General features: G+C 48.5%; 1 protein-coding gene across 1 annotated transcript in view; it reads right to left on the reverse strand.

Annotated features, from left to right (window-relative positions):
- Positions 1–18,056, reverse strand: part of EFCAB6 (EF-hand calcium binding domain 6) — a 207,689-nt gene that overhangs the window by 30,495 nt on the left and 159,138 nt on the right. Inside the window, 3 exon segments of the mRNA XM_032492388.1 lie at positions 4,859–5,050; positions 7,397–7,592; positions 14,915–15,070. Coding sequence (XP_032348279.1) covers positions 4,859–5,050; positions 7,397–7,592; positions 14,915–15,070 — 544 coding nt within the window.

Raw genomic sequence — 18,056 nt, forward strand, 5'->3', positions numbered from 1 at the left:
CCTCCTCGCAAGAATGCTCAGCAAAAGGCTTCCAGAGGCAAAGGAGATTTTGCAAAGGAAACCCAGCAGAACTTGTGTCAGGAGGAGCAAGCAACAGCATCTGCAGGCTTAAAATGTTCGCCCCTTGGTCCTGGGACTCCAGAGTGACCTGCGAGCCAGCATGCTCCGCCTGCAGACTGTGTGTCCTCTGGACAGAGCGGCGTGAGGATTCAGCATGGTCTGTGGAGTCCTCCGAGGGAAGCCGAGGGAAAGGTGTGGGCACACGTTTATAGGAGCTTGATGAGGGCAGACTAATCATTCGAACACAGAAAACTGGAGGCCACCTAAAGTCCAACGACAGGGGCATCGGCTACACCAGCTAAGCTGACCCCTGACCCAGGACACTTCTTCCGCATTCTAAGCCCAAAGTCTGGGGCCACTCTTGACTCATTCTCTCATGTTCCACTTTCCAAATGTATCTAGACCTGAGCCACGCCAGCAGCCCCCTCCCCAGGGCCTGTGCTGCCCTTCCTACTGGTCCTTCGCCCCCAGGACTTCTCCACCAGCAGCCACGGTGACTTATCTAAAGTGTAAGTCGAGGCACGATGCTCCTCTCCCCAAACCTTCCCTGGGTCTCCGTGTTACTCAGACTGTCACAGGGCCACCCGCCACGTCCTTCACTGCCAGTACCTCTCCCGCCCCCTCCCCCCGCCCACAGCAGCCACACATCCAGCCAGTCGGGCTCCCTGCTGCCAAGTCTTTACACCAGCTGTGCCCCCGACGGCCCCTCCCTCCCCTCCACTGGGTCTCAGCTCAGACGTCCCCTTCTCACCCACGCCCTTCTCCTGTCCTGCTTTGCTTTATGTCACAGTACATTCTGGAATCTGACATTTGATCTATTTTCTCATTTCTCATCTGTCTCCCAGTGCCAGAATGCAGGCCCCTGGCCCACTGCTGACCCCAGGACCCTCCTCCGTGCCTGGGACGCAGGGGGCCAGCTGATGGAGAGGGTGGGTGGGATGGCGCACCTCCAACAAAGCCCACTCTTCAGAGACAAATCCCTACGTGGAAATATCAATGACGCCACAGCAAGCGAGAAGGCAGCTCCACAAGGGACCTGCAGGGGCCCAGGAGGAGAAGCTAGCGGCTGGGACAGAAAGTCAAGTGAAAATGCCTGGGAGTGATTATTTAAGAAACAGAGACTGGGGGAAAGCCCTGAGAGAGGGCAGGGGCACAGCTGGAGATGCAACCGGAAATTACACTGGTTGGTTTTGGGGAACAGAACTGGGGGGATAGTTGATCAACTGACACCTGCTTTTAAGTCTTCTGCAATAACTCAGTTTCCTTTCTATCGGGGCATATGTTACTTTGATACAGGTAGTAAATGCTTGTTAAAAAAGAGCTGAGAAAATCCCCCCAAAGCCCCAAATCCAGCAGTATCTACCTCTGTCCTTGACTCCGTCCCCAAAGGATATTTGTATAGAAAAGAGGATTGGAAGTAAATATACCAAAATGTTAACACTGTTTGTCCCTGGGGGTGACTTTAATTCTCTCCTTCAAAATGACTGGTATCTTCCAAGTCATGTAAAATGGACAGAAATGACTTCTATAAATATTAGCTCAAACCACATGAAATTGTCAATGTTCAATCATTTATGACTCTAAAAATGGAGATTTCACATGATTCAACCTAATATGAAAAATTATTTTTAAAAACGGGGCTGCTTTCAAGGTCAATAAAAGTATTCCTATCCTTGGACCCCAGTCACTTTATTTAAAATGTGGATCTAGGTTTACATACAAAGTTTTCAGGGCAGAGTACATTACAATGGCAAAATCTGGGGAAAAAACCTAAATGCTTAGAAACAAGGAGTTGATGGAATGTTATACAGACATTTTAACTCATGTTTGGAAGAACTTTAAGTGACTCAGTGCAGCCTGATATTAAGGGAAGAAAGCCAGACTCATGGCTGTATCTCCGGTGTTATCTCCACTGAGTGGAAACACGCATCGTATCTGCACACCCTGTTTACAGCAGCATTATTCATGATAGCTAAAACGCGGAAGTAAGGCAAGCATTCACTGATAGATGAACGGATGAGCAAAATGTGGTCAGCACGTACAATGGACTGTTACGAGACTTAGCAAGGAAGGAAATTCTGACGCCTGCCACGGCAGGGATGAATCTTGAGGACATTATGCTCAGGGAAAAAGCTGGTCACAAAAGGACAAAGAGTATATGATTTCCCTTGTATGAGGCACCCAGAGTTGTCAAAGTCCTAGGGACAGAAAGGAGGAAGGTGGGTGCCGGGGCGGGGGGGACTGGGTGGGGGGTGGCAGAGTTAGTGTTTAACAGGGATCGCGTTTCATTTTTGTTGGGTGAAGAGAGTTCTGGAGGTGATGGTGGTGAAGGTTTGCACAAAGACGCGAATGGACTTAATGCGCCGATCCATCGTGCGTGCTCTGATGAAGGGTTAAGACGGTAAAACTGCTGGTATGTGTACTTTACCACAATAAAAGAATCGGGGGTGGGGGGGGAGGTGTGTTAAAAATAGACGAGAAAGCTCTCCAAGGCAGGGCGGCCCGGGGAAAGACCGCCAGCTCTGAAGCGGGACTGCCTGGGGGTGGCTCCCGACTGAGGAGGCATGCGGGGACCTGACTCCCCAGCGGTCTGTCCCACCCTGTCCCTCCCTCATCGGAACGAGAGATGGGAACATGCCCAAGATGGCCGGGAGCACAGGATGCCTCGCTGAACAGCACGGAGGTTTCTCCTGTCATCAGACCGTCACCACGGGGTTAAGTGATTATTTCCTTTTTGATACTTCCTGGTATTTTCCCAAATTGCCACAATATGTATTTCTTTTAAAATCAGAAAAAAAGTGTAATTCACATTGAAAATAGCATGAGTCTCCAAGTCACGGCCCAGGAGAGGTCATTTGCCACACCCACACCAACCAAGGATGGGAATCCTTTCAGGCAGTTCTCAGACTGAGGCGGCCGGGTGGCTGGTAACTGCAGAGGGAAAAGTCCTGACAGTGCCGAGGGCTCGGGGGATGGGAGTGTCCGGAGCTCTCCCGCAGGGCTGGTGGGATGCACGCTGACCCGCAGCCAGCGGCCGTGTCTGTGCAGTTGACCTTGCGCTCCCGGCCCCCACCCCGACCCCGGACCCAAGCAGAATGACCCTGAGTGTGCTGAGGAGGTGGTCACACAAGGCCGACTGTGCTCTGATTGTCACAGAGGAAACTGCAAACCACCTACATGTCACCAGCAGGACGACGGTAACTGAGCAGGGTACGTTCATTCAATAGAATAAATCCATTTAATACACGGATTTTATAATGGCTTAAGTGAAGGAACTCAAGCCAATCGGACAACATGGATGCAACAAAGATAAATCTTAAATTCACGATATTAAGCAAGAAAAACAAAGTGCAGAAGACAGAAATTGATATAAGACCATATATAAAGTCTTCAGACACGCAACACGACACTGTGTTCTGTTAGGAACGCCCATCTACATGGCAAAGCTGAAAAAAAGCACACCTCCCAGAGGAGACTGGCACAGCGTGGAGCCCGGAGTCCTGGGTTCGCACGGCAGCTCTACTACACACCTTCGGGGGGACTACGACAAATTACTCAGTGTCCGTGTCCCAGTGTGCCCATCTATAAAACGGGGTGTTACTAGCAGGCACCTTGTAGTGGTATCAGGAGGCTTACAGGAGTTAATATGCAGAAAGGACTGGGGAGAGTGCCTCGCCCCCAGAAAGCACGATATAGAGTTTGCTGCTGTTACCACTACAATCTTCACATCAGACCTTAAAAATGTTCATGCTGAGGGCGAGGGTGTAGCTCAAGTGGCAGAGCACATGCTTAGCATGCAGGAGGTCCTGGGTTCAATCCCCAGTACCTCCTCCAAAAATAAGTAAACAAACCTAATTACCCTTCTCCCCCAATTAATAAAAAAATGTTCATGCTATGTGTGCTAGTAACTTCGTTTCTAAGAATTCATCCCAGGTAAGTGGTTAAGGATTTATGAACTCAGATATTTGTTACAAACAAAAGTGTGCAATTGGAAATAACCTAAGCGTCCAGCCATTTAATATATTAAATGACAGTTAAATATGTTAAATATATTCTAGCACAAGCCTGTTGTGATTTAGCTGTTGCATAATTTTTTGATTTTCCACATTTGTTTTCATCTCTCCTCCTGTGAAGGCGGGGACCATGGCCCCTGGGTGTCCATTCTCACTCACACAGAATGGTGACCAAGGCAATCCAAGCTGGCTGAAACTAGACTGCAATTGTCACTAGTGATGTTGGTTCATCTACATCAAGAGACAGAGAAACAGCCTAAGAAGAAACACTTGTGCAGCCAGAGGAGTGGTCCCAGGAGGGAGCAAGGGTGCTGTGATCAGCCACCCACCCTCCTCCAGGAAGCCCTCTCCGACTTCCGCCAGGGCCACACTATCTCCACCGTTACCCCGACCCCAGGCTTGGCCGATACACATCAGCTGAGTGGGTCCCAGTTCCCTCATTCCTGGCTCACGGCCTGACCACAGTGTGCCTCACTTCTTCAAACACTGGACCATCTTCAGGGATCTAAGATTCCTAGAACTCTAAAACAACCAGACAGAAGCAGGTTCTCCTAAACTTCCTTGAAAATAAAGGAAATAAAATAACTTTCCAAAGAAGTAAAGGATACATATTTACCTTCTAATGCTTTGTGTAGAATTTATATCAATTTTTCGTTTAGAATGAGCTAATTAACTGGGGTGATCGCCAATTTCTTTGAAGTGGTTTTAATTAATTATGTATTTTGCAAAAACTAATTTTAGCCCTTTTTCAAAAAGAAATGCTTATGTGTTGCTGACATTCTTACCTCCTCAAGGTAACTGTTGAAGTTCTTGAGAAAATATTTCCAATTTATATAGGGGGTTAGATGAATTCTCAGTTTTCTCAAAAAATAGTGATACTGGTTATCTGTTAGTTTGTAACAGAATTCCTTAAGAACTTGTCCAAAATCCGAAGCCTTTACAAACCCAGTGTCCTCTTTATCCAATGCAGAAAATGCCTAAATTAAAAAAAAAAAAAAGGCAGATGTCACTGTCAAGTGAATGTTTCAAAAGTATTTTTCTTAAGTATTGCTTTTCTGAAAGCAGATGCAATCATGTGGATGTGAGTCCCCTGTGGACTCTGAGTTAGTAAATAAATGCACCAGGATTGAAAGACAGGCAGGCAGGGTGTGCGCCCCGTGTAAGAGCTGGTGCGTTGTTGAGCAAACTCGCTTTAGTTGCTCCTGTTTGGACATGAAGAGGAAGAGGAGTGAGAGGAACTCTGGTCCCATCTGGTAAGGGAAGCCTCACCTGCCTGAGGAGGCCCATTTTACTAAGAGAGGTTCCCAGGGGGAAGAAACTTGCCCGAGGTCGCTCCATCACTAAATTCTAGCTCCTTAATGAATCACTTGTAACAGGAGGCTCAGGCTTGATCCCACCATCTCGGGTTGTGGGGTGGGGACCTCAAGATGGGAGTCCGAGGTCGGAAGTGGCCAGGACCGGGAGTCGAGGGACCACCCCGCCCCACTCCTGCCCTGGGGCTTGCACACTGAAGCTGCTGTCCCTACCACCCCCCCACCGCCCCTGCCAGAGCCCGAGGGGCCTGGCCTCCCACGAGGACCCCACCACCCCGGCCCGTGCCTGTGCTGGAGGCACTGGGGCAGACAGCGCCAACCCAGCAGCAGAGCAGTCAAACCAAAGTGCAAAATATTTGCTATAAAAAGAAAGTATGTTTTTTTCCCTCTCTGTTGAAACAAAATCATTCATTTTTATTGCCCTAGATAACCTGTATCAAGTGGTAGGTTAAGATCCTATTTTTTTTAAATAAGAGTTGAATGCACTTGCAGACCCAAACACAAGTTGCCTTGTGGTTAATTCCCATTCAGGGCTAGTCAGGCACACCGGTCGGCCCACAGGGCGGTGGTGTTTGCATAATAACCAAATTAATCTTGTGTGCCAATTTCTGGTGAACAGCACAATGTCCCAGTCATGCATATACAGACATTTATTCATTTTCATATATTTTTTCATTAAAGGTTATTACAAGATATTGAACACAGTTCTCTGTGCTATACAGAAGAAACTTTTTAAAATCTATTTTTTTATATAGTGGCTAATGTTTGTAACAAATTAACCTTAATGCTGTCTTGCTTTGAGTTCTTATTTAGCCTGTGGTGCTGCGACATAGCCGCGTACACTGGACAAACTTCCGGCTCCACAGCCAGGAGTGGCCTTTGAACCTTGGCTGTGCTGCCCACCATAAGCCCTTGACCTCTCTGAGCTTGACTTTTTGGCAGAAGAGGGACTTCATAACTTGTGTTGCTCTAAATTTTCCCACAGCCAACTGAAAACGCACCAGTCCAGGCACCTGGCACCTGGTGGATCTCAGCAGACTTTAAGGAGAATAATCACCACGATGAAGAGTGGACCAAGCGTTCCACTACAGGGGCGGTAGGAGGCGCTGTGGCGCTGCAACGCTTGGGGGATCTACAGGGTGAGCTTGGGTCAGGCTGGCTCTGGCCACGGGACCTGCACTTTCCTGGGGCCATGTGGCTCCCTGGGTGTCAGTCCAGCTGCCAAGCCTCATGGTGGGTGGGGGAATCAAATGTGCAAAGGCGAGGAGATCTATAAAACTCTACCTAAATAAGTCTGCACATGATAGACATGGAGGCAGTTCTGCTCTGACTGTGCCGTCTGGACAGCGCGTGCCTAGCATCACACAAAAGGCTCCGGATTCACTGAACTGCGAGCCCTGCCCTCTGCACACAGCATCTCTCTCCCCGCAGCCGCCGCTGCAGGGGGCCTCATGCATGGACGTGTAGGGGGGGGGCCAGCACCCCCCCGGGAGCAGGGCCAGAGCGCTGTTTTCCAGGACACCCCTCACAGTACCAACCCCACCCACCAGCGCGAGCCACAGCAGCACACAGACAGCAGCCTGAAGGTCAGTGTGCAGGGGGCCCTGCTGACCTTCCACGAGCCTCTGTGCCACCGCCTGGCCCTGGCCACCTGGTGCCGCTCATCTCCCTGGGCCCGCTCTCCCCTGAGGCCTCTGCCCTCTGGCCTCTTTGCCCAGAACCCCCTGCCATCGATGCAGACCCAGCATTTGCTAAACACCGAGCACTCTTGCCTCAGAGTGTGTGTGCTGGTACAATCATGGTAGTTCTGTACAGAGCAGAAATGGATTCACATTTGCTCAAATGAACAATCTCATCTCGACAAGCTCGTCGAGTTCTGATGCCCAAGGAGAGTGGAGGGAGGCGGGAGGGGTCCAGGAGGACGAGGAGGGCTGGGAGGTGTGTGTCGGCACCTGTCTGAGGACCTGAACTCCAGTTTCCACAATAAAAGCACTTTGCAGCTTGTCATACCGTTGACAAAGCCGGACTGGAGGAGGCGACCACCTCCTGGATGTTCTTCAGAACCTCTTCTGAACTCAGTGCTGCAAAATTGATGGACATGCCCTCTTCTTTCTCCTGGGGCTGAGGTTTGGTCGGCTTGCTGTTCTCCACCGCTCTCAAGAAGCCAAGGTAATTGATGGAATTATCATGACAGCTGATTCCCCAACTTGTCCCCAAAAAAGAAAACAATATATTAATTTAAAAATCCCATCACTTATTCATTCAACAAACACTTGCTGAGCACGGAACAGTGTGGAGAATATGAATGACGTTGAGACACAATTCCCTGGCTGGTAGGTGCATGCATGTGCATTAGCGACATCAGCCGAACACACAGAAACACTGCGGTGTAGGGGCACAGGGCAGGGCTAGGAGAGGAGAGCGTGCGGGCCGCTGCCGCCTGCTGGAGCCGCAGGCTGTCCTGCCCTGAAGCCCTGAGACTCGAAGGCTGGACAGTAGGGCTCACGGCTTTGAAGAGCAGAGGGTGAGGGGAGGAGGCCTGGCTAAGGAATCTGGCCATATGACTGGGTGCTTCAGCCAGGATGTGACATTTTCAGAATAGTGTCATGGGGAGATAAATCTGACAGTGGTGACAGAGACGGTCTGGAGGCAAGAGCACGGTGGGTGGAGGGTAGGGGCTGTGGTCATTGAGACCTCGGCTAACGAGGGGCTGAGCTCAGAAATGGCAGGGGAGTTTGAAAAGAAGGGAAGACACATCAAAGACAGTGAAAAGGAAGAGAGGAGCTGAGTAAAACAGAAGTTAAATTCTTTTCCAAGGATGGTTGAAACTACACTGTCAAGCTGAAAGCACTCAAAACACTTTTATGAAACCCGTGTAGCTTAGTATTTTCTCAAATAGAAGTTTCATCTGAGTGTCCGTCTCAACAAGGACCTCCATGGAGAAACAGAGGCTCCTCCCTGCCCTGTGCTCCGACACAGAGGAAAAGACCTTCAAGTTCTAGAAGACCCCACTGGGAGAGTGTATCCAAGTTCCCGAGCGCACAGGGCATATTAACTAAAGACGTAAAATATCTCAGACCGAAGTCCGGTTGCATTCAAAGTTCACATGTCTGCAACACACATCCCCTGGGGGCTGCTGGCACTGTGACCCCAAAACTTCCTCTGAGCAGGATGGAGTGTATGTCAAAGAAGAACAGCTGGGAGCGCCGGGAAGCCGAAGAGAAAGTTTCCAGCCACTCAGCTATCTGCCGCTGCAGAGCACGAGCCAGGAGCTGCGCTCGCGCGACCCGCAGCTGCAGGGAGCGCTCCGCAGGCCCGTGCCGCTGGCTCCCGCGGCGGAGACGCCAAGGACGAGGATAATCAGCTCTATTTCATCAGCAGGATAAATTGCCAACTCGGTATTAAAATATAGTAATAAAATCAAATGCATATGCTAATCTCAGTATTATTTAGAAAAGTCTATTTTGGACCTAGAAAAGAATAATCTACATATAATTACAAATAACAGAGATGTTTATCATCAAGAGGTCTTTGAGAAGAAACAAGCGACCGAACGATGGATCCTTATTAAGGTTTCAATTCGTAAAAAAGTTGATCACCCCACTGACAGGTGGACTGCAGAAATCTCACAGCCCTTTTGTGGTTGTTTATGGAAGTATCAAGCCTAACTACGTTTTAACAAGACTTTCTTATAATCATTCAGTTAATTATTTAGCTGGCGCTATTTTTCCATGATTTATTCACTAAATGCATTTGAATTCTTGTTCAGCTGGAAATAGATTTAGTGAGAGGAGCCCCTGTTTAAGGAAGAAGAGAACATATAGACACTTGGGAATGAAATGGTCCTCCTTCCTCCCACCCCACATGCACATACACACACTCACACCCGTGCACACAAATACACATACACACAGATGACACCGGACTTAGCTCAAACACAATGGAGCACTGTCCTTCAAAATTGTTAAGGAAAATGATTCTCTGTTCAGTTAAAGCTAGCAATCTGTAGGAAGGAAGATAAAAAACATTTTCAGACAGAGGACTCAGAAAATTTATTTTCCATCCACCTGTTCTTAGGAGGTTACTTCAGGGGGTACTCCAGCAAAATAAGAATGTAAATTAAGAAATAAAAAGATGTGGTATATAAAACAGGGGATCCACTCCAGGAGAATAGCAGGGATGGCCCAGGACGCTCTTGGATGGCGGATCTCGAACAGGAGAATAGGGAGCCAGGCCCCAGGACGGAGGGCACCAGGGAGAAAACTGGAGAGAGCACAAAGTAGGGCAGAATGCTGGGGAAAGCTGGAGGCTGACAATGTTGAACTCACCTGAGCCCCAAGTTTAGACAACAGTGATAGTCAAAGAAATCACCCTACTCTTTATGCCCCTGGAAACATCTTACAGCAAAGAACCACCTTTCCCCAAATGGCTTAGAAAAGATGTACCGATACCCCCAGGCTTGCCTACGACAAGGTGGACGCAGAGGCTCAGGGACAGTGCCATTGAGAAGAGAGCTAATTTCCATTCATCACCTGGACACTGGACAATAACTACATAGTCATAATCGTGAAATGCTGTAGAATGGTTTTTGAGGTTTAGAATCAGTTTACGAAGCAAGTAGAGAGGACCCGGTGGAGGCCTAGGACAGAAGGTTATACTTAACTATCTTTTCCAAAGAAAAACTGCAGCTACAAAAGATGGGACAGAGAGAGGAAAAGTGGTAGAAAGAGGAGGGAGCCCTGCACAGAACTTGGAAGTGTTGCTCTCATCTTATAGGAAGAAAGAAGCCAGAAAACCAAAAACCAATGACTTTTCCTGGTCCTGTCAGGAACCTGAGGTCACAGGCCAAGTCGTCACCTTGCAGTCTGGAGAGACGGGAGGATACAAAGGATTACAGCCAAGGTCTGCTTTCCTGGAACAAAGCCCTTGGACCTGTGGGCTGGCAGGACCACTCAAACGGCACTGTGAATAGCAGGTGGAGGCCGAGTGTGGACCAGAGTGAGAGTGAGAGCTCCTGGGGGCCTTGTCTTGGGGACCCCCGACTTTCATGGGCTTTACCTTCAAGAATCCCACCAGGTTATCACAGTGAGAATCTGAGGATGGTCCCCTCTTGGCTCTGGCAGGGGATGGGAAAGACCAGTCCTTGGGAAATAAGCCCAGAACCGTCTCCATGGTAATTTTCCAAGGGAAAAGACTCTCCCAGGGCCTGATCCCACCTGGGAGAAGGGCAAACAGCCAACTCCAGCCCCTCCCAACTTCCTGTCGCACCTAAGGGAGAAAAAAGGGTAAGAAACATTTCTGAAGGTTGCAGCTCAGGGACTCAAGCCAACTAAGAGACTGAGATTCAATCACAAGAGAATAGAGTCCTTCCCCCACCTCCGACCACCACATCGGGTCAGCGCCAGCAGACTCACAGTGGCTTACAACCGAAAGCTGCAGAGACTCTGTGTAAGGAGGGGTTCCCGGGAAAGCTCAATCAAACAGAGGAGACAAAACCAGGGTCGCTGGAGGAAACCTAATGGCTGCAGCAACGTGAAACTCGGCCCAGCTCCTACCCCAAATTAACACAGAACCTCGCACTACAGGCCTGATGACCTCAGCTCCTGTTACTCAGTACGTCATGTCTGGCTTTCAACAACAACAAAAAACTAAAGGCACGCTAAAGGCAAGAAAGAAAAAAAAAACCCAAAAACCTCTGAAGAGGCAAAAAAGCAAGCGTGAGAGCCCCGCTCAGACATGACCTATTCTGGAATTATCAGACAGGGGATTTAAAATGACTGTGATTAAGTCGTACAGGAGTCTAAGGGAACAGGCAGACAACACGTAAAACAAATGGCCAGTGTAAGCAGAGGACTTAGAAACGTGAAGGAGGAAGCAAAGTTGATGCTGGGAATGAAAAACAGACTCACAGACATGAAGAAGGCCTTTGGTGGGCTTGTCTGTAGACTGGACATGGTTGAGGGAAAAAACCAGTGAGCCTGAAGTATGTCCATAGAAAATTCCCAAACTGAAGTGCAAAGAGAAGAAGAGAATGGGGGAAAAAAACCAGAACAGAGTATCCAAGAACTGTGGGGCGATGTCACAGAGTGGAGCATCTACATACCTGGAATTCCAGAAGGAGAAGAAGAAAGGCTCAAGAAAAACATGGGAGGAAATGATGGCCAAGACTTTTCCAAAATTAATGACGGACACAAAGCACAGATCCAGGAAGCTCAGAGAGCATGAGGCAGAAAAACACCAAAACACCACAAAACCTACTCCTAGGCGTGTCGTGCGCAAACTGCGGAAAACCAGAGACAGAGAGAAAATCTTGAAAGAGCCAGAGGGGGCACAAACTCACTGCAGAGGACACAGGTGAGAGTTACACAGGGCTTCTCATCAGAGAAGCAGGCAAGCAAGAAGAGAGCGGACTGAACTATTTAAAGAAAGACCCCCCCCCCCGACTGGAATTCGATATCCACTAAAATTATGCCCCCAAAATGAAGGAGAAATAAATACATTCTCAGACAAACAAAAACGGAGGGAATTTATCACCAGTCACCCTATCCTTCAAAAATGCTAAAATACACTTCTTCACAGAGAAGGAAAATCATATGGGTCAGAAACTTGGATAGAAAGAAAGAAAAAGGAAGAAAGGGAGGACGGCAGAGAGAGGGAAAGAGTGAGCATAAAAGAAGAAATAAATAAAGGTGAAATAGTATCCTTTATTTTCCTTATTCCTTTTTGTTTTGGTTTGGTTTTTGGTTTTTTAAAGGGGGTGGAGTCAGGCTCATTTATTTATGTTTTATTTATTTTTTTTATTTATCAGAGGTGCTGGGGACCGAACCCAGCACCGCGCACACGCCAAGCACGTGCCCTCCCACTGAGCTATATCCTCCCCGCTATTTCCTTATTCTTAGCTGATCTAACAGGTAATTGTCCAAAGGGACAATAACAATACACTGGGCGATCACAGCACAGGGATGAGTGAAGTGGGTAAGCGCAGGGCTGTGAGGGACGGGAGGAGGATGTGGGGATGCTCTGTAATGAGGCACCTGCGCTTCCCGCGAAGCAGGAGGGTGTGACTTGACAGTGGCCTCAGCCCTGTTGCTTATGTGTACCCAAACTCTAGAGCAACTGCTGTCATTTTTTTAAAGGGAGGGGAGGGCTGCTAATATTCTCACTCCACAAAGAGAGGAATGTAAGATTTGTCTAATGTTCTGCTAAAGTCTCCTGCCAGATAGAAAGCGCAGACAGAAGCCGTCCGAAGAGGAGCAATCAACTGTGTCACCTCGGTGTGAGATGGCAAGTGGGTAAGACTTGCAATTAAAGCGGCTTGAACGCACATAACTGGCATTGTGCCCACTTAAAACCCTTCTAACCTGACAGAAGAATGAGTCTTTAAAGGTGTAAAACAGTGGTTCTTAAAGCGGGCGCTCCAGTCCAGCAGCATCAGCACTGCCCAGGACCTCCTTAGACATGCAGGCTCCCGGGCCCCACCCCAGACCCGCTAGCTCAGCACCTGGGGGAGGGGCCCAGCAGGCCGAGTTTCTGATGCTTGCTGGAGTTGAGGACCACGGGCAGAAGCCACGAAGGACAGAGAGAAAGTGAAAGGAGACAAACAGCTGCTGGGATTTTGATGGAGGAGGGAAAGTGGATGTATCAACAGAAGGAACGGGGAAGAGCTCCTGGGCACACTCTGCACACACCGTCCGACCCCGCAGAGGTGGGTACCAGCTACGTCGGCAAGCAGGGATGAAAGTGGGGTTAAAACAGAAGGACTGGCCAAGAGCCTGTGTGGGAAGCAACGGGACCCCCTGCCCCTCCCAAACCCCAGGCGGCTAGGTGCCCGTCCCCCACCCTCCCACCACCCACAACGGAGGATCTGGAGGTGTGTTCTCTGGAGATGGTAAGTGTGTCTCAACTGCAGGGCATCTGTTCTTTGCCTCTTCCGGCTTCTGGCGGCTGCTTGCAACCCTTGGCTGTGGCCGCATCACTCCAGTTTCTCCCTCTCTGGTCACTTCTGGGTGAAATCTTATCTGGCAACCCTAGTCCCTGGGAAATCTGACCAGCCCAAGGGAAAAGTTTTAAATATACTGACATTGGGGGATCGTCCAAGGAAACGACCTGCCAGATTACCCTACCAAAGTAGTTCAAACTAAAGTTGATTAGCTCTACCTATCTGCACAGAACTTGTAATCTGCTTTTCAGTGTCTCACTCTTAATATAAGCACCTTTTTGAGGAAAATGTCTAACCTGGAAGATGGTAAGAAAAAGTAATACTGATGACAAACTTCTCAGGTGAAGAAAACTTTCAAAAAAAATCTATTGTTAATATCGTCAGAGAAATGAGTTAGTGTATCTATGAAACAAGAACAGGATGCTATAGAAAAGGAACATTCTGAGTACAAAAAAAATCCCAAAAGAAGTGTTGGGAACTAAAACTAAGGAAATCTCCCAAAAGGTGGAGCAAGAAGAAAAAGTGATGGAGGCCAGGAAAGACTGCAGGTGGTTCACTAATTTGTAACAATAAGAGCTTCAGAAAGAAACCAACAGGAGAGGAACTAATTCATGAAATAAATCAAGAAAATGGCTGAGAATGGAAGAACCTGAAATGGATCACCCAAGAAGATGAAGCTGACAGATCTGCTGAAGTGTGTTCAGACACACTGGAAAAAGGTTTTACAAGTAGGGGTGAGTTGAGGGGTTAATTAGTGTGATAAGAAACAGAAAAAATAAGTATTAACTCCAGGAAAAACACAATGCTATACAGGAAAAGAAAAGTGATCAGTTGGTCCCCATAATGTAAACCCTGAATGTTGAACTGCCCCAGACTGTGATGCAGAAAGATGGGGAGCCCATGGAGATAGGTGTGTATGTGTTTCCATGGAGGGGGAGCTGAGAGGGTGAGTGATGGGTGGGATGTGACCAGTGAAAAAGAGTTAAATCCGCATCTTCTGGGTAGACACCACCTGAGAGTGAAAAATCAAGAAGTGGCTGTGTAAGCTTGTCACTTAGAACTACTTAGGGAAGAACTGAAAGAGATGCATTAAAAGCGTGGGAAGTTGTTGATTCTGGGGTGGGGGGAGAGATGTGGAGAACAGGAGGGCTGGAGGCTCCTGATTTTCATAAGCCTTGCAACACCACGCGCCTCCTGCCCAAGTACGTGCATAACTTGTGTAAAATTAAAATCATGTGAAAAAATGATGATCGTGTTGCTGAGACACATCAGGAAAAGTTTATGCATCTGTCAAGTCGCTTTCTTTCTGCTTTGGGCTGACTCAGCCCATTAGAATATAGCCCGGAATACGTGCAGGCTCATTCTATTTTTGTTTTTGTTTTGAAGTCATACTGGTTTATAACCTTATGTAAGTTTCGTGATGACAACATTATATTTCTACTTCTGTAAACAGATAGAGACTGGCATTTTGGTGGTGTGGAGGTCATTTCAACGCCGTTCAAGCGGACCAAGAAGAAGAAATTCAGGAAAGCAATGTGACAGCATGATTTTCAGTGCAGAGAAGCACGGTTAACTTTGTCAAAGAAAACCTGTTTAGAAGATCGGTCAGCTCCTCTTCCTTCAGAGAACAACCACATTTCTGCAGCAACTTCTGCATCTGGCACAAGGCTATGTAGCCATTTCTGGATTCATCTTGCTTGGTGAGAGCTTTGCTGACATCTTGATAATGCTCCTTCAGCTTATTCCTGCAAGAGAATACATTTTAGACCCACAGCAAAGCCAGGAAAACATATCATTTCTTTGAAGCAAGAGTTGCACGATCATTCCCATGTGATGATTTGATGGTTCGCCTAACAGCTAATTTTGAAGATGCTTTGCAGCCTTGGTGTAACACTTACACTGAATGGTATTCTGGAAAAAAAAAGTCAGTCTGTATCATTATCATTTGCTTGCGATTATCATTAGCAAAACTGTGTCAGAGAAATGACAACCTTGTCTTTTTACTAGAATTAGTACTTAAAAAATGGAGCCAAGAATTGAAAAATCCAGTGGCATTACAGACATGGGAAATACACCTTCATTCTTTTGACAAAGACTTGCTGGGTGTCTATCATGTGGCAGGCACTGTTCGAGGTGCGGGGATATGTCTAGTGAATCAGATGGGCCCCCCTGGGAGAATTTACATTCCAGCTGGGGCCAGGCCGGGAGGTGAGCTGAGAGCAGGTGGAGAGGTTGAGAATGCCCACGGCAGGGGTGGGTGGATTCCCAGGAGGGAGAGCGGGTGGCCCTCCCGGGGAAGGTGACACTCGAGCAGAGACGGGAGGTAAAGGACTGACTCAGTGGAGGTTTTCCCCTGGAAGAATCCCCAGGCCCAGGGACAGTCTGTGCCAAGGCCCTGAGGCAGGACTGCAGGAGTGGGGAGCAGGGGTGCCGGAGAGCCTCGGTCCCGGCAGTGTGCACTGGGGCTGGCGGTCCAGGGACCTCTTGTTTGTTGTCAGGTACTGTGTTGTACCATCTGTGCACATCCACTGGCAAACCAGCAGCCATGCTGTCTTCATGAATACTGTCCCATTTATCCTTCTCCACAGCCCCGCAAGGGGGCAGGTAATGATTGCCCCATTTTACAGACAGGAGAACAAACCGGTACCCGGCCCACCTGACCGCAGGGCCCGGCCAGGCTTTTCCCCCGCAGGCACAGAGGCAGCGTCCAGCTGCAGCTCCCGCTCGACCAGGCAGGCTGTTCTTGGGAACGTGTTCAAGTTTCTGATTCAGTCCTTTGGGAAAATTCTTCCCAGACTTAAAAAATATATATATATACACATGAGGACTAAAAAGCAAGGCCATCTTTAAGGAGCAACAAGCCCGCTCCTGACCTGGGTGGGACTGACGACATCCCACCGCCCCGGCTCTCCCAGGGCGCCGCGGCGCTCTTCCCACCGCACTGAGCTTTCCGACTGGAGTTCAGCTGTGGCGGCCCTACTCACGGGGAAGAACATGCTGGAGACCCCAAGCACGAAACCTTCGCTGGTAATTGTCTACCTCTCTCCACGTGTATATGTGGAGAGGCTAGATCCTTGAGTGTGCCTGGAAAAAACAATTCCTAGCAACAGAAAAACGGGAAATCCAGAAGAGGGGAGGTTGAGGGGATATTTGGGGTGGGGGAGGGGAGGCCGTGACTTTGGAGCTACGAGGGTCACCGTCTCCCTCCCGCCGTGGCCTCCAGTTCTGGGCTGGCTGGTGTGAGTCTTCGAGCCACTGGCAGAAACGAGCCTCGTTAAACTGTTGGGTGCATATTTACCAAAAGCAGTACATTTGGATTCCCTCACAGGTGTACTTGGAATTCAGCCCCATGTTACAGAGTGATCACTCGTCATCACAGCTATTACGTTCCCCTTAATCCTTCAAAATGGAAAGCAAATGAAGGTATAAAAAAAAAATCAAAACTTTTTCGGAGATGCCTATTTTTAGAGAATGGAGGCACGCAGCGCTTCTTGGACTGGTTTCTAGGCAGTAATTATTTCCCTTGCAGAGGAAATGTGTGCGCAGAGTCAGTGAGGACTGGGAGCGCGGATCCCGCCGTGCTGCCAACAGGACGGGTGTCAGCCGACACGGCATCTGGTTCCTGGTCTGGACGACAGGCTGGTCCACTGTCACCACCTTGATTCTGCATCTTCAAGTCGGACTCGGGCAAAAAAGAGCAAGGCGTGGAAAACAAAGATGGGTTTAAAAAAGGATTTTTTTTTTTAATTTAAGAAATGGATTTAGGGCATTTCAAATGAAATGAATTCTCTTAGATTTAAGAGGCAAATGTAAGATTTCAGTCACTTTCATGAACATGATTCCTATTTTATCAGTCTTATTAGAATTTCAGTATAAATGAGAAGGCTAAAAATCCTGGAAACATTGCATCTTATGGATGATCTGAAAGATCCAAAACACCAAAATTGAAGAGTGGACCATCCTGAAAGGCGAGTTACTTGACAATTTCACAGTCTTGACATCTTGGAGAAAAAGAAGTCGGTCATGAATTTTTATGAGTCAGGCTTGTCTCTGGGAAAGAGTATGGTCGAGGCAAAGAGGATGGAGTGGGTGTGAAGTCGTAACCGGGCCTGGTGATCTGAGCCGCATGGTCTGGTGGCAGGTAGGCAGCTCTTCCAGCTACAGATCCACGCTTGTGCGATGAACAGAAACAGGAAGAGAAGAAAGTGTGCAGGAGAGCCGAGGCCGAGATGCCTCTCAGAGCCTCATCGCTCACACGTAGCAGGAGGGCGGGGAGGGCCGTGGTTAATGAGGCGGGCCCTGTCTGGGTAAGATAAATTCCACTTTTTCATTGGTTCTGTGGCATATTTGATTTATACCAATCTTGTGCATATTTTTACTTGAAATTTTGACGAACTCAAGTCTCTGCCTTCAGGCTTTACAACTCAGTAGCTTAGACACAGTTCATGGGTGTTTCGAACTTCTTTTCTCTTAAACCCCACTGAGCCAGCACATCCCACCCCTGTGTCCTTGGAGCACTGATTTCCTCTGGGGATCCCTTAGTAACAGCTCATTCGCTCACTCAGAGGTGGTGGGGACAGAGAGCCGAAGGGACAGCAGCAGACAGACAGACATGCAGAAGAGTGCCATGGAGCTAAGGCAGGGCTCTGGAGCGGGGAGTAGGGTCCCAGGCCTGGGCAGTGCTGGTGGGCGGCCACCAAGGGCTGAGACTGATGGAGAAAGTCTGTCCCA

Source organism: Camelus ferus, chromosome 12 (genome assembly GCF_009834535.1).
Source record: "Camelus ferus isolate YT-003-E chromosome 12, BCGSAC_Cfer_1.0, whole genome shotgun sequence".
Lineage (NCBI taxonomy): Eukaryota > Metazoa > Chordata > Mammalia > Artiodactyla > Camelidae > Camelus > Camelus ferus.